The sequence below is a fragment of the Pseudorca crassidens genome, chromosome 3 (assembly GCF_039906515.1).
Source record: "Pseudorca crassidens isolate mPseCra1 chromosome 3, mPseCra1.hap1, whole genome shotgun sequence".
NCBI lineage: Eukaryota > Metazoa > Chordata > Mammalia > Artiodactyla > Delphinidae > Pseudorca > Pseudorca crassidens.
In genome coordinates, this window is record NC_090298.1 from 135,999,689 (window position 1) to 136,016,573 (window position 16,885).

At 46.6% G+C, this 16,885-nt stretch overlaps 1 protein-coding gene across 30 annotated transcripts in view; it reads right to left on the reverse strand.

The window, feature by feature from the left end:
- Positions 1-16,885, reverse strand: part of OBSCN (obscurin, cytoskeletal calmodulin and titin-interacting RhoGEF) — a 166,236-nt gene that overhangs the window by 122,831 nt on the left and 26,520 nt on the right. For 28 of the 30 annotated variants that reach the window (XM_067732459.1, XM_067732472.1, XM_067732471.1 and 25 more), the window contains exons 8-11: positions 14,927-15,202; positions 10,023-10,298; positions 5,935-6,210; positions 3,406-3,681 (exon numbers count right to left, since the gene is read on the reverse strand). In XM_067732459.1, the coding sequence (XP_067588560.1) occupies positions 3,406-3,681; positions 5,935-6,210; positions 10,023-10,298; positions 14,927-15,202 (1,104 nt within the window). The remainder of the gene's footprint in view (positions 1-3,405; positions 3,682-5,934; positions 6,211-10,022; positions 10,299-14,926; positions 15,203-16,885) is intronic. The other 2 variants (XM_067732470.1, XM_067732482.1) reach the window with 2 other exon arrangements.

Sequence of the window (16,885 nt, forward strand, 5' to 3'; positions counted from 1 at the left end):
ACTGAGGCTCGGTGCCCTGGCCTACACTTAGTACAGTCAACTTGTGGCAATCTCTGGGGAGTGCTGGCACCTCCCCGTGGCTTTCTTTTCCACTGTCTGAGGAATAAAGAAGCTGAGCACCTTTCCCTGTATGACTGGGGTCCCCATTACTCTTTTGTTCTTCCTGGTGCAGCTATTCAAATTTTTGCCCACTCACCAACAGTAGGCTCTCTCTTCTTTCCATCTCTATGCATTGAAATACTAGAGAAGGACAGATTGCTGGCCTTCAAGGTTATTCCCAGCTGTGGGACTCGCATTTTTACTGTGTGATCGAGTCCTCCGATGAATCAAAGTTTTTCCCTTCAATAGTGTCACCTATGTCCATTTCAACCCTTTGAGTTTGGAGCATTTGTGTTCCATTTAAGAAATCTTCCCTTACCTTCCGTCTTTAAAGAAACCACGGTATCACCGGACTGTCTTTTGGTTTGTACCTTTTCACACTGAGGTTTCTAACCCACCACGAGTGTACTTTTGTGTGTGCTGTGAATTGACAGTACAGTTTAATTTTTCCCTATGGGTAAGTGGTCCAACCACTATTTATGAAGACAACATCCCTCCTCGACTTCTCGAACGCACAGTACAGCAACAGATAAAATTGTCACGGCGGGGAGGGGGCTGGGAGACAGACGGAGGGGGGATTTGTCCGTGGTAGTGCAGGAAACCACTGCTGCAAAGAGCTACTTCTGACCTCACTACTACGTTCCTCTGATGCGGTAAATATCGCCGCACTGGGATCCCCTTATCTTGAAAACTATATAGCCTCATGATCATTCTTGACAACGGCTCCCAGGAAGGGCTCCTACCGCGCTTCTGCAAGCAAATAGCACATTGGCTGTACCTTGTCTTTGGAATCTGCCTGCTATTCTACCATCCGACCACCCAAAACACAAATTTGCTTCGATTTTCATTGTTAATCAACATCTCTGAGTTTTCTCCTCAGATTACGTTGCATCGATGGAAACCTCTGACTCTCTCTCAAGAATGTGTACTAATTTCTCCACATAGTCTCCTAGCACCTTTTATCAGACCTGGAATTAGGAACATGATACAATTGTGCCATTTTAACTCTTTCACAAAAGTTTCACTTGCCCAGCGTTTCTCACCAGGACTTACCTGTGGAAATGTCTTCTGCATGTTCATTCTCTTACACCCTAATCTTACTCAACAATCGTACACAGCCTAATAATTGATCCATCGGATTGTCTGAGTTGATAATCACATCATCAGCAAATTCTACCTTGGGTTTTTCTAAACCCGTTGCCAGTGATTTTATGCTCCTCCTGAATCCGCTCAGTGACTACAGAGGCCCACGTGTGTTCTCCCTCACATCAAAGATTGGCAGGGACACGTTAAGTGGGATGCTGGTCTTGTTGTTGCTGTTGTTGTTGTTGGAGGAATTTTATTATAACGTTAAAAAAAGAGCCCTTTTTTTTTGCGGTACACGGGCCTCTCACTGTTGTGGCCTATCCCGTTGCGGATCACAGGATCCGGATGCGCAGGCTCAGCAGCCATGGCTCACGGGCCCAGCCGCTCCACGGCATGTGGGATCTTCCCGGACCGGGGCACGAACCCGTGTCCTCTGCATCGACAGGCGGACTCTCAAACACTGGGCTACCAGGGTGGCCCAAAAACACTTTTGTACAGTATTTTAAGAATTATATGACAGGAACTGGTGCTCAGTTTTCTCACATTTTTTGCCTGGATTTGGGATGATCAAATTTCATCAACCATTTGATTCTCTACTCGTTCAGAGGACCACATCCTTTTGCATTCAATCTCTTAATTCCATGCTTTATATATATTAACTTTGTCAACCTTCAACACAACGTGCAATCCTGGACTAGGACTCTCATCACTGACTCCACCCTGTGGATGCATGGCTGAATTCCTTTTGCTAACAATTCATTTATGATTTTGGCTGTGATATTCGCAATACATACGTCTGGAATTTCATTCATCCTTCCTGCCTTTCTTCAGCGATTCTGGTATGCGTCGATGTTATGTTCTGAATTTAAAGAGACTTATGGAGTGCATCTCCTTTTTCTATCTCTAAGACCATCTCCACAAGCATGGAATAACAGTTTTCCAGGATAGTTTGTAGACTGTACCAGAGAAGTACCAGGTAGTTCTTGGGTAGATTTTTCATTATTGGTCCTACTGATTGACAAGTCATACAACTCTTTGAGTTTTCTACATCTTCTTGTGTCAGTTTTCAAACAGTTGTCCAGGATTTAGTCAAACTTCACAACTTTTCAAAGCTTTTATCTTAGAACACTCTCTAATACTCTCCGAATGCCACATTTTACAGAAATGCCTTCTCGGATCTGGGATATCTATACACACCCATAAATAATCGTATGGTCGCACGGTCTCAAACAGTTACGGGTTGGCACCTAGGAGTCAATGTGGAATGGCAGCCCACCCCTACTCAGCATGAAGGCTCTCTTCACAGGAGACGAGTAACCTGATTTCATAGACTGCCCTATGTTCCATCCACGAGGCAGCGACACTCACTGACCTTTAGGAAAATGCAACGAAATAAAGACTGCTTTGCCAGTCAGAGTCTGCTGCTAGTACACTAACTCCTCATTAGCAAAGCAGACCGATGGGGCAGTAGCGACGTTTTCCTTTCCATTCCTAAATTCATCAATATAACACCATTGGGAATACTGACCCGCAGCATCCAAACTGTTTGAAGACAAAGGCAAAATCCTACTGCATTTAAGACGATCACCCTAAATAGCACAGGGGACTCTATTCCAATCCTCCTTTCTTCCTCCCTTTGCAAGATCGTGACAATAAAATTTGCCTATCTTCTGCTACCTACAGGAAACCAGAGCTTCCCTATTCAGGAAATTGAAGGAAGGGCGTTGCAGAAACCTCAAATCTGACCATCCAAAGTTCACTTCTAAAATAATTCCAAGCGGGACTGGGTGGCCAACATCTCTGCTAATCTGTGATCAATGAAATTGAAACCCCATCTGGCAACCCAAGATCCGGCATGAGCCATGTTGTTGGTGTCAGGAAAGAAGTACCATGGGAGGAAAGTCACATATCCCCAGGCCTACCTCAGACCCCACGCATCAGGAAGAGCCAAGGTCCTGATACCAGAAACAACAGGAAGGCTCTGGGCAGGTGCTAAGACACTGTGGGCCTTACCGCATGGAGACAGGTGGACACAAATGGCCCCTCTTCCTTCCACGCCCACACTCTCCATCCATCCTCCCCTGGGCAAAAATAGCTATAAATGTGGGACGTGGAAGACTGGGAGGCTACAGGCGAGTGAACACCCGTCTGGGGAGGCCGCAAGACTGTCCCCTCATCACCTCCAAATAGGCTAGCTTAGTATCCTCCTCCAGGACTGACCTGTGACATCCAGGTGGAAGGAGACCTTCTGGCCCCTGGCCTCGCAGCTGTACTCCCCGGCGTCTGCCTTGCCCGCCTGCTGCACCACCAGCCGCCGCCCTCGGCCCGTGGCCTCCACACGCACTTTCGAGCTCGAACTCAGCTTCTTTCCATCCTTGTACCACGTCACCTCCGTCTGGGCCTGGGCCACCTCGCAGCTCAGCGTGGCACTGGCCCCCGCCACGGCCTGCACTTCACCGCGTGCTGGCTGCTCCTTGGCAAACACATCCTTGGGCTCTGGGGACAGGGAGGGATACATGGGTCAAGGACACCATCTCAGTCAGGAAAGCAGCCCTGGGCAAAAGAGATCTGAGTGGGGAGCCGTGGGCCAGGCGGGTGCGAGGGGTGCGGAGGTGGGGCGGGGGCCAAGCTGGAGACTTCTCCAGGCTCTGCACCAGCCGTGTGCCCTGCAGAAGTGCCCCTGCCTTTCTCAGTGACAAGTAACACAAGTGATGCATCCTCCCCCGGGTCCACGTGTGCTGGTCCGAGCGGTGGGAAGGTGGGGGGAGGGTGCGCTTTGGAAGAGACTTCTCCCCTGCTCATGGCTTCTGCGGGGTCACACGCAAGTGTTCCCAAACCTTCCCAGATGGGGCCACAGTCTTCTCCATACGCCTAAGCAAGGAACTTTGCACCTGCAGTCCATGGAAATCAGTGAGGCTCGGTGCCCTGGCCTACACTTAGTACGGTCAACTTGTGGCAATCTGGTGGGTGTGCTACCACCTCCCCATGGCTTTCTTTTCCATTGTCTGAGGTATAAAGAAGCTGAGCACCTTTCCGCGTACACTGGGGTCCCCATTACTCTTTGTTCTTCCTGGTGCAACTATTCAAATTTTTGCCCACTCACCAATAGTAGGCCCTCTCTTCTCTCCATTCATCTCTAGGCACCCTTTATGCATTGAAATACTAGAGAAGGACAGATTGCTAGCTTTCAAGGGTATTCCCAACTGTGGGACTCGCATTTTCACTGTGTGATCGAGTCCCCCGATGAATCAAAGTTTTTCCCCTCAATAGTGTTACCAATGTCCATATCAGCCCTTTGAGTTTGGAGCATTTGTGTTCCATTTAAGAAATCTTCCCTTACCTTCCGGCTTTAAAGAAACCATGGTATCACCGGACTGTTTTTTCGTTTGTTAATTTTAACACTGAGGTTTCTAACCCACCACGAGTGTACTTTTGTGTGTGCTGTGAATTGTCCGTACAGTTTAATTTTTCCCTATGGGTAAGTGGTCCAAGCACTATTTATGAAGACAACATCCCTCTTCAACTTCTCGAACACAGAGCACAGTAACAGATGAAATTGTGGCGGCGGGGAAGGGGGCTGGGATGGGGGCGGAGGGGGGATTTGTCCCTGGTGGTGCCGGAAAACACTGTTGCAAGGAGCTCTTGCTGACCTCACTACTAAATTCCTCTGATGTGGTAAATATCGCCACACTGGGATCCCCTTATCTTGAAAACTATATAGCCTCACGATCATTCTTGACTACGGCTCCCAGGAAGCGCTCTCACCGCGCTTCTGCAAGCAAATAGCACATTGGCTGTCCCTTGCCTTTGGAATCTGCCTGCTATTCTACCATCCGACCACCCAAAACACAAATTTGCTTCAATTTTCATTGTTAATCAACATCTCTGATTTTTCTCCTCAGATTACTGCCTGTCCAAGGAAACCTCTGACTCTCTCTCAAGAATGTGTACTAATTTCCCCACATAGTCTCGTAGCAACTTTTATCAGACCTGGAATTAGAAAAATGATACAATTGTGCCCCTTTAACTCTTTCACAAATGCCACGGGGAATACTGACCCGCAGCATCCAAACTGTTTGAAGACAAAGGCAAAATCCTATTGCATTTAAGATCACCCTAGACAGCACAGGGGACTCTATTCCAATCCTCCTTTCTTTCTCCCTTTGCAAGATCATGACAACAAACTTGGCCTATCTTCTGCTACCTACGGGCAACTGGAGCTTCCCTATCCAGGAAATTGAAGGACGGGCGTCGCATTAGCCTCAAATCTGACCATCAAAGTTCACTCCTAAGATAATTCCAAGGGGGACTTGGTGGCCAACATCTCCACTAATCTGCGATCAATGAAATTGCAACCCCATCTGGCAACCCAAGACCTGGTATGAGCCATGCGGTAGGTGTCAGGAAAGACGTACCATGGGAGGAAAGTCACATATCCCCAGGCCTACCTCAGACCCCAAGCATTAGGGAGAGCCAGGGTCCCGATCCAGGAACAACAGGAAGGCTCTGGGCAGGTGCTAAGACACCATGACTGGGCCTTACCGCATGGAGACAGGTGGACACAAATGGCCCCTCTTCCTTCCACGCCCACACTCTCCATCCATCCTCCCCTGGGCAAAAATAGCTATAAATGTGGGACGTGGAAGACTGGGAGGCTGCAGGCGGGTGAACACCCGTCTGGGGAGGCCGCAAGACCGTCCCCTCATCACCTCCAAATAGGCTAGCTTAGTATCCTCCTCCAGGACTGACCTGTGACATCCAGGTGGAAGGAGACCCTCTGGCCCCCGACCTCGCAGCTGTACTCCCCGGCGTCTGCCTTGCCCGCCTGCTGCACCACCAGCCGCCGCCCTCGGCCCGTGGCCTCCACACGCACTTTCGAGCTCGAACTCAGCTTCTTTCCATTCTTGTACCACGCCACCTCCGTCTGGGCCTGGGCCACCTCGCAGCTCAGCGTGGCACTGGACCCCGCCACGGCCTGCACTTCACTGCGTGCCGGCTGCTCCTTGGCAAACACCTCCTTGGGCTCTGGGAACAGGGAGGGATACACGGGTCAAGGACACCATCTCAGTCAGGAAGGCAGCCCTGGGCAAAAGAGACCTGAGTGGGGAGCTGTGGGCCAGGCGGGTGCGAGGGTTGCGGAGGCGGGTGGGGGCCAAGCTGGAGACTTCTCCAGGCTCTGCACCAGCCGTGTGCCCCGCAGAAGTCCCCCTGCCTTTCTCAGTGACAACTAACACAAGAGATGAATTTCCCCCGCGTCCGCATGAGTTGGTCCGTGGGTTGGAGGGGTCGGGGGAGGGTCGCTTTAGAAGAGACTTCTCCCCTGCTCATGGCTTCTGCGGGGTCACACGCAAGTGTTCCCAAACCTTCCCAGATGGGGCCACAGTCTTCTCCATAGGTCTAAGCAAGGAACGTTGCACCTGCAGTCCATGGAAATCACTGAGGCTCGGTGCCCTGGCCTACACTTAGTACAGTCAACTTGTGGCAATCTCTGGGGAGTGCTGGCACCTCCCCGTGGCTTTCTTTTCCACTGTCTGAGGAATAAAGAAGCTGAGCACCTTTCCCTGTATGACTGGGGTCCCCATTACTCTTTGTTCTTCCTGGTGCAGCTATTCAAATTTTTGCCCACTCACCAACAGTAGGCTCTCTCTTCTTTCCATCTCTATGCATTGAAATACTAGAGAAGGACAGATTGCTGGCCTTCAAGGTTATTCCCAGCTGTGGGACTCGCATTTTTACTGTGTGATCGAGTCCTCCGATGAATCAAAGTTTTTCCCTTCAATAGTGTCACCTATGTCCATTTCAACCCTTTGAGTTTGGAGCATTTGTGTTCCATTTAAGAAATCTTCCCTTACCTTCCGTCTTTAAAGAAACCACGGTATCACCGGACTGTCTTTTGGTTTGTACCTTTTCACACTGAGGTTTCTAACCCACCACGAGTGTACTTTTGTGTGTGCTGTGAATTGACAGTACAGTTTAATTTTTCCCTATGGGTAAGTGGTCCAACCACTATTTATGAAGACAACATCCCTCCTCGACTTCTCGAACGCACAGTACAGCAACAGATAAAATTGTCACGGCGGGGAGGGGGCTGGGAGACAGACGGAGGGGGGATTTGTCCGTGGTAGTGCAGGAAACCACTGCTGCAAAGAGCTACTTCTGACCTCACTACTACGTTCCTCTGATGCGGTAAATATCGCCGCACTGGGATCCCCTTATCTTGAAAACTATATAGCCTCATGATCATTCTTGACAACGGCTCCCAGGAAGGGCTCCTACCGCGCTTCTGCAAGCAAATAGCACATTGGCTGTACCTTGTCTTTGGAATCTGCCTGCTATTCTACCATCCGACCACCCAAAACACAAATTTGCTTCGATTTTCATTGTTAATCAACATCTCTGAGTTTTCTCCTCAGATTACGTTGCATCGATGGAAACCTCTGACTCTCTCTCAAGAATGTGTACTAATTTCTCCACATAGTCTCCTAGCACCTTTTATCAGACCTGGAATTAGGAACATGATACAATTGTGCCATTTTAACTCTTTCACAAAAGTTTCACTTGCCCAGCGTTTCTCACCAGGACTTACCTGTGGAAATGTCTTCTGCATGTTCATTCTCTTACACCCTAATCTTACTCAACAATCGTACACAGCCTAATAATTGATCCATCGGATTGTCTGAATTGATAATCACATCATCAGCAAATTCTACCTTGGGTTTTTCTAAACCCGTTGCCAGTGATTTTATGCTCCTCCTGAATCCGCTCAGTGACTACAGAGGCCCACGTGTGTTCTCCCTCACATCAAAGATTGGCAGGGACACGTTAAGTGGGATGCTGGTCTTGTTGTTGCTGTTGTTGTTGGAGGAATTTTATTATAACGTTAAAAAAAGAGCCCTTTTTTTTTGCGGTACACGGGCCTCTCACTGTTGTGGCCTCTCCCGTTGTGGATCACAGGATCCGGATGCGCAGGCTCAGCAGCCATGGCTCACGGGCCCAGCCGCTCCACGGCATGTGGGATCTTCCCGGACCGGGGCACGAACCCGTGTCCTCTGCATCGACAGGCGGACTCTCAAACACTGGGCTACCAGGGCGGCCCAAAAACACTTTTGTACAGTATTTTAAGAATTATATGACAGGAACTGGTGCTCAGTTTTCTCACATTTTTTGCCTGGATTTGGGATGATCAAATTTCATCAACCATTTGATTCTCTACTCGTTCAGAGGACCACATCCTTTTGCATTCAATCTCTTAATTCCATGCTTTATATATATTAACTTTGTCAACCTTCAACACAACGTGCAATCCTGGACTAGGACTCTCATCACTGACTCCACCCTGTGGATGCATGGCTGAATTCCTTTTGCTAACAATTCATTTATGATTTTGGCTGTGATATTCGCAATACATACGTCTGGAATTTCATTCATCCTTCCTGCCTTTCTTCAGCGATTCTGGTATGCGTCGATGTTATGTTCTGAATTTAAAGAGACTCATGGAGTGCATCTCCTTTTTCTATCTCTAAGACCATCTCCACAAGCATGGAATAACAGTTTTCCAGGATAGTTTGTAGACTGTACCAGAGAAGTACCAGGTAGTTCTTGGGAAGATTTTTCATTATTGGTCCTACTGATTGACAAGTCATACAACTCTTTGAGTTTTCTACATCTTCTTGTGTCAGTTTTCAAACAGTTGTCCAGGATTTAGTCAAACTTCACAACTTTTCAAAGCTTTTATCTTAGAACACTCTCTAATACTCTCCGAATGCCACATTTTACAGAAATGCCTTCTCGGATCTGGGATATCTATACACACCCATAAATAATCGTATGGTCGCATGGTCTCAAACAGTTACGGGTTGGCACCTAGGAGTCAATGTGGAATGGCAGCCCACCCCTACTCAGCATGAAGGCTCTCTTCACAGAAGACGAGTAACCTGATTTCATAGACTGCCCTATGTTCCAGCCACGAGGCAGCGACACTCACTAACCTTTAGGAAAATGCAACGAAATAAAGACTGCTTTGCCAGTCAGAGTCTGCTAGTACACTAACTCCTCATTAGCAAAGCAGACCGATGGGGCAGTAGCAACGTTTTCCTTTCCGTTCCTAAATTCATCAATATAACACCATTGGGAATACTGACCCGCAGCATCCAAACTGTTTGAAGACAAAGGCAAAATCCTACTGCATTTAAGAAGATCACCCTAAATAGCACAGGGGACTCTATTCCAATCCTCCTTTCTTCCTCCCTTTGCAAGATCATGACAACAAACTTGGCCTATCTTCTGCTACCTACAGGCAACCGGAGCTTCCCTATCCAGGAAATTGAAGGAAGGGCATCGCAGTATCCTCAAATCTGACCATCCACAGTTCACTCCTAAGATAATTCCAAGCGGGACTGGGTGGCCAACATCTCCACTAATCTGCGATCAATGAAATTGAAACCCCATCTGGCAACCCAAGACCTGGCATGAGCCATGCGGTAGGTGTCAGGAAAGACGTACCATGGGAGGAAAGTCACATATCCCCAGGCCTACCTCAGACCCCAAGCATTAGGGAGAGCCAGGGTCCTGATACCAGGAACAACAGGAAGGCTCTGGGCACGTGCTGCGACACCATGACTGGGCCTTACTGCATGGAGACAGGTGGACACAAATGGCTCCTGTTCCTTCCACGCCCACACTCTCCATCCATCCTCCCCTGGGCAAAAATAGCTATAAATGTGGGACGTGGAAGACTGGGAGGCTACAGGCGAGTGAACACCCGTCTGGGGAGGCCGCAAGACCGTCCCCTCATCACCTCCAAATAGGCTAGCTTAGTATCCTCCTCCAGGACTGACCTGTGACATCCAGGTGGAAGGAGACCCTCTGGCCCCCGGCCTCGCAGCTGTACTCCCCAGCGTCTGCCTTGCCCGCCTGCTGCACCACCAGCCGCCGCCCTCGGCCCGTGGCCTCCACACGCACTTTCGAGCTCGAACTCAGCTTCTTTCCATCCTTGTACCACGTCACCTCCGTCTGGGCCTGGGCCACCTCGCAGCTCAGCGTGGCACTGGACCCCGCCACGGCCTGCACTTCACCGCGTGCTGGCTGCTCCTTGGCAAACACATCCTTGGGCTCTGGGGACAGGGAGGGATACATGGGTCAAGGACACCATCTCAGTCAGGAAAGCAGCCCTGGGCAAAAGAGACCTGAGTGGGGAGCCGTGGGACAGGCGGGCGCGAGGGGTGAGGAGGTGGGGCGGGGGCCAAGCTGGAGACTTCTCCAGGCTCTTCACCAGCTGCGTGCCCCTCAGAAGTGCCCCTGCCTTTCTTAGCGACAAGTAACACAAGTGACGCATTCTCCCCCGGGTCCACGTGAGCTGGTCCGGGGGGTGGGGGGGTTGGGGGAGGGTGCGCTTTTTGAGGAGACTTCTCCCCTGCTCATGGCTTCTGCGGGGTCACACGCAAGTGTTCCCAAACCTTCCCAGATGGGGCCACAGTCTTCTCCATACGCCTAAGCAGGGAACTTTGCACCTGCAGTCCATGGAAATCAGTGAGGCTCGGTGCCCTGGCCTACACTTAGTACGGTCAACTTGTGGCAATCTCTGGGGAGTGCTGTCACCTCCCCGTGGCTTTCTTTTCCATTGTCGGAGGAATAAAGAAGCTGAGCGCCTTTCCCCGAACGACCGGGGTCCCCATTACTCTTTTGTTCTTCCTGGGGACCTAATTCATATTTTTGCCTACTCACCAATAGTAGACTCTCTCTTCTCTCCATCTCTAGGCACTCTTTATGCATTGAAATACTAGAGAAGGGCAGATTGCTAGCTTTCAAGGTTATTCCCAACTGTGGGACTCCCATTTTCACTATGTGATCGGGTCCTCCAATGAATCAAAGTTATTCCCTTCAAGAGTGTCACCGATGTCCATTTCAGCGCTTTGAGTTTGGAGCATTTGTGTTCTATTTAGAAATGTTTCCTTACCTAAGTCTTTAAAGAAACCACGGTATCATCGGTGGGGTTTTTTGTTTTTACCTTTACACTGGATTTCTACCCCACCACAAATCACTTTTCTGTGTTGTGGGAATTGCTAGTACAATTTAAGTGTTTCATATTGTTACTTGGTACAAGCATCTGATGGGGATACTCTGATAAACTTCCTCTTTGCACATTTCTTCTAGGACAGAAACTGTGGGGTCATTATGGGTGCATTCCTCATCCCTCCCAGATGAGGCCAGAGTCTTTTCCCACAGGAAAGTGCAGGGCATGTTCTCATCTGCAGTGAATGAGGTTTGCTGAAGTGCTACCCTCACCTACTCTCATTGTCAGCAGTCTGGTGGGAGTGAAATGTACCTCCTGTGGCACTCTTTTGCATTTTTTGTGATGATTCAAAATAAAGACCCATTTCTGATGTTTTTGGTCATCAGTGTTTGCTCTTCTGTGGTGTCACTGCTCAACGTTTTTGCCCTATTTTCAATAGCACTGTCTGCCATTTGTATGTTCACTTTAAGGACATTTTTATACATACGAATGCTAGGCACTGACAAGTGTGTGTGTTCTAAATGTCTTCCACATCTGTGTGGTTTGCCTTTTCAGTACTTCATGCTATCTTCTGATGAATCTATCAACACATATTTAGTTTTAAGGTAGTCAAATATGTCAAATTTTTTTCATTATGGTTAGTGCACTTGTATTTTACGAAGTCATTCTTTGGGACTTCCTTGGTGGTATAGTGGTTAAGAATCCACCGGCTAATGCAGGGGACACAGGTTCGAGCCCTGGTCCGGGAAGACCCCACATGCCGCAGAGCAACTAAGCCCGTGCACCACAACTGCTGAGCCTGCTCTCTAGAGCCCGTGAGCCACAACTACAGAGCCTGCGAGTCACAACTACTGAAGCCTTCACACCTAGAGCCCATGCTAAACAACAAGAGAAGCCACCGCAGTGAGAAGCCCGCACACCACGGTGAAGAGTAGCCCCATCTCGCCGCAACTAGAGAAAGCCTGCATGGAGCAACGAAGACAAAAATAATAAATAAAATTTTTCTTAATTATTTATTTTAAAAAAGAAAGAAATCATTCTTTAGTCTGAGGTAATTAAAACCATCTGTTATCATCTAAGAGTTTTATGATTTTCCCTTCTATTCTGTGGTGTTTAACCCAACATGAGTTGACCATGGGGGATATGAATTACTGGCCTAATCGTTTTTCTATATGGTTAAATGGTTTAAGTGTCATTTATTAAAACCATGTTGTCTCTACTCCTTGCATGATTCCACATTTTTTTAAAAAGAAAGGAGCAGGGGAATGTGGGCATCCATTCACGTGCAGATTTGTGTCGGAGATCACTACTCTGGTCCCTTGGTCTGTGTATCTATCCTTGCAATGAGACACTATTGTATTCATTACTATAGCTTTATAACAATCTTGATATTGGTATAGTAAATAACTCACTTTTTGCTCTTCTTCAATAGTGTATTGACTGTACATGGTCTTAGCAATTTACTTCTGAATTTACAAAATCCCCACTAAACAAACATTTGTTTGGATTTTAATTGGTATTGAACATTTTTTATTCTTCCCTGGATTTCTACCCAACTATTTAGAACTTCTTAACTGTCTCTCAAAACATTTTTAATAATTCCCCCACACACACAGAGCCTCTCACCACCCTTTGTTAGATTTGGAATTAGAAAATGATTCTTTTGATGCTATTGTAACTCTTTTAAAAATTTCATTTTCCAGATGTTTGTTGCTACTATGTAGCCGTAGAAGTGTTTTCTTCATATTGATTTTTTTACATGGTAATCATTCTCAACTATCTTATTAAGTCTCATAATTTATCCTTTGGATTAATCATATTATCCATGAATTCAACTTTTGTTTCTTCACACGTTTAGGTCTTTTACTTTCTTTTCCTCCTATCTCTGTTGTACAATGTTGGTTAAAAGTAGTAACAGTTGGCTTCCTTGTCTGGTTCGCTATCTCACAGACAAACTTTCAAACTTTCACTTTTTTGTGTGCAATTAGCTGGTTTGTCTGCAGCGTCATTTATCAGATTACAAACTGTTTTATTTATAATTCGTTAAGAATTTTATATCATGAATTGATGCCAACTTTATTAAACTTTTTTTCTGTATTTATAATGCCAAATCTTTCCAAATACTTTATTCTGCATGTCATGAACAGATTGCTTTGCTAATGTTTCTAGTGTTTAAACAGCCTTGCATTTCTGGACTATGACTTTTATCACAGTGTATTACCAATTTTCCTCTTAATATATTGTTAAATTTATTTTGATAATATTTTGTTTCAGATATTGGCCTTGATATCCATAATAGGTTGGTCTGTAATTTTAATTCTTAAAATTTTTTTGTCAGATATTTGTATCAATGTTATGCTATCTACATGAAACAAATCAGAGACTGTTTATCTCCATTTTCTATTCTCTAGAAGAATATCCATGAACATGGATTTTCTTTCCAAAGTATTTCATATAACTTACCAGTGGAACTACTGGGCTTAGATCTTTCTCTATGAGAAGATTTATCGTTATGGTTCCAATTATTTAAAAGATTATAGGACTGGGCTTCCCTGGTAGCGCAGTGGTTAAGAGTCCACCTGACAATGCAGGGGACATGGGTTCGTGCCCCGGTCTGGGAAGATCCCACATGCCGCGGAGCAGCTAGGCCCGTGAGCCATGGTCGCTGAGCCTGCGCATCCGGAGCCTGTGCTCCACAACGGGAGAGGCCACAACAGTGAGAGGCCCAGGTACCGCAAAAAAAAAAAAAGATTATAGGACTACTTGAGTTGTTGAATGTTTCTTGTGTCACTTTTTACATAGTTTTCTAAGAATCTGATCAATTTGTCAAAACTTTCACACTTATCGCCATGAAAAAATATTGTCATATTCTTCTAAAATACCATTCTTAAAAGATATATACATGTTGGTATAGGAGAAGCTACTATTCCTCTCCAAGTCTAAATCTATAAATCAGACTCCATAGGGAATTCTGACATAGAATGTTCTAACAGAAAACAAAAGGAAATCACTATTTGCTTTGAAAAGAGAATTCCAGACCTCACATGTGCATATCTCAGGCACATATCGACAAACCCTCTGGTCTCTGTTTACTTTGCACACATATTGCAAGAAAAATGGATCTAGATTTTGTTACATGTAGATGCACAGATAACTTCTATATCCACGTGCAAGGAAGAAAGAGTGTTCAGAACACCTAAAACTTTGATAATCCATAGTTCAGTCTTGAGATAAATCCAAGTATGACTGTGTGGCAGAAATTTCCCCTTGTCCTGGTTTCATGAAATTCAAACATCTCTCCCTAGTGTGAACCCACATGCGTTGCTAGGTGACGGCATCTAGGAGCTGTCAGGACATCCAGGAGGAGCAAATTCACATACCCACAGTTAAAAGACATCTGGTCTACCTCAGACCCCAAGTGCAAGACAGAACCAGAGTTCCAGACACCAAGGAATACCCAGAAGGTTCTGGGCAGATGCTGGGAACTGAAGACTGTGCATTACTGTGTGGAAACACCACTCAGGGTTTATAGGAACACCATTATCCCTTCTGTTCACAGCCTACCCATCCAGCCTCCCTTGGTCCAGCCATGGGTATGAAAATGGGAGGTGGGAGGACGGAAGGCTAAAAGAGATGAAGTCTAGTGGGAAGATCATCAGGTCTGTTAGGGGATGCAAGCCAGTCCCATCACCTCCACACAAGGCTAAGTTACTACCTCCAAGGACTGACCTGTGACATCCAGGTGGAAGGAGACCTTCTGGCCCCCGGCCTCACAGCTGTACTCCCCAGCATCTGCCTTGACCACCTGCTGCACCACCAGCCTCCGGGTGCAGCCCTTGGCCTCCACATGCACTTTTGAGCTTGAATTCAGCTTCTTCCTGTTCTTGTACCACATCACCTCCGTCTGGGCCTGGGCCACCTCGCAGCTCAGTGTGGTGCTGGCCCCCACCACGGCCTGCACCTCTTTATGTGCTGGCTGTCCCTTGATAAACACCGCAGAGGACTCTGGGCACAGAAAGGGAGACACAGTGTCAGAGACACAAAGCTGGTACCAGCCTGGGAGACCAAAACTTAAAAGAGTTCAGTAAATTTTCTCCTTGGAGCCAGTGATGCCATGTGCCCAGGAAGGTGTAGAGTTGTGTTTACAAACATATATCTCAAGTGTACATTCTGGTGATGTTCTGACACAAGGTCAATTCCTAAGGCTGGAGGAAAGTGGCCAAAGTTATTCTAGCATCTGTCACAGCTAGTTCATTGTCTTTCCCATGTGACAGTCACCTCTGGCAGGCAGGTTGGGTTGTGTGCACTTGTATCCCCTATATGTATAAATACATATAGGATCTCAGAGAGTCCATGCTGTATATGTAGTCATTCATTCACTCATTCATTCAATCACTGATGCAACTAATGTCAGTGGAGGGCCCATTATCTGCAGGCACTATGGTGGTGCTGGGAATGCTATACCATAGCTGGAAACATGAGTAACACAGTCTCTGTTCTTACAGATCTTACCTTCTACTGAGGAAAAACAAACAAACATACAAACATGACAATGATTTAATGCTACGGTCAATGCTGTGATGAAATAAGACAGAGTGATGCGCTAGAGAGAAGGGACTGACAGTGACTTAGATTTGGTGGTCAGAGAAAATCTTGGTAAGGAGTAATGTTTAGGTGAAGTGCTAAATGATAAAAGGGAGGCAGCTTTGATGAAAGCTGAGGGGAGTCATTCTAACGGAGATGAGAGCTAGGGCCAGGGCTCTCCTAGAAGGATAGATGTGAAGTGAGTGAGGAAGGTAAAAGGGAACCACACTGGGCATCTGATTTTCTCCTCTGGACACTGCTGCTCCTTAGTACAGCATGACACTAAAAGGCATAGGGCTGCTACTACGAAACAGGAAACCTGGTCAGGCTATGTACACCTTGTATAAGCAGAAAGATAAAGTTAGAGATTGAGGAGCCAAGCCTCCAGGAAGAAGAGATCTGGTAGAATTGAGCCCCACACTCAGCCACATTCCCCTCAAGATGTTTGATGAGCTCCACAACTGCATGGCCCAGGAGACTACGAAGCCAAGCAGAAAACCTCTGAAAACTAGAGCAGACTTTTTAGCACCTTGCATTACCAGAGACAGAGATTAGAGTTGAGTGTCTGCCTGAAAAGAGACCCCCCTCCATACCCCAAGTCTCTGTAGAAATCCTTGGAGGACTATGCCCAGGAATGGGGGCAAACCAGAGACAGATGACCCTGATCAAAACGGTAATGCAGCCTTGAGTCAGTGCAGTCCTTGAAGAGACTAAAGTTCTTAGTTGTTCTCTCCCTCCCTAGCAAAGGAAATACTGATCCTCTGTCTGAAGTAAGATAACATCATCCATATTCAAAAAGTTTTCTCAAACGATGTCTGACAGTCAACTGAAAATTCACTGGCATGCCAAGGACAAGAGTGAATAGAAATCCAAAGAAAAGCAATATCAGATGATCAGACCAGGATATAACCATGATAATATTTCTTTAATGTGAAAGAAAAGAAAATATATCAAATACAAAAATTTTACTACAGAGTCTAGAATCTATAAGAAATTAAACAAATGGAAATTATGAAACTGGAAAATACAATAACTGAAAGTAAACACACTATAAATGGGTTTGACAACAGATTAGATATAGAAGAATAGAAAATTAGTGGATTG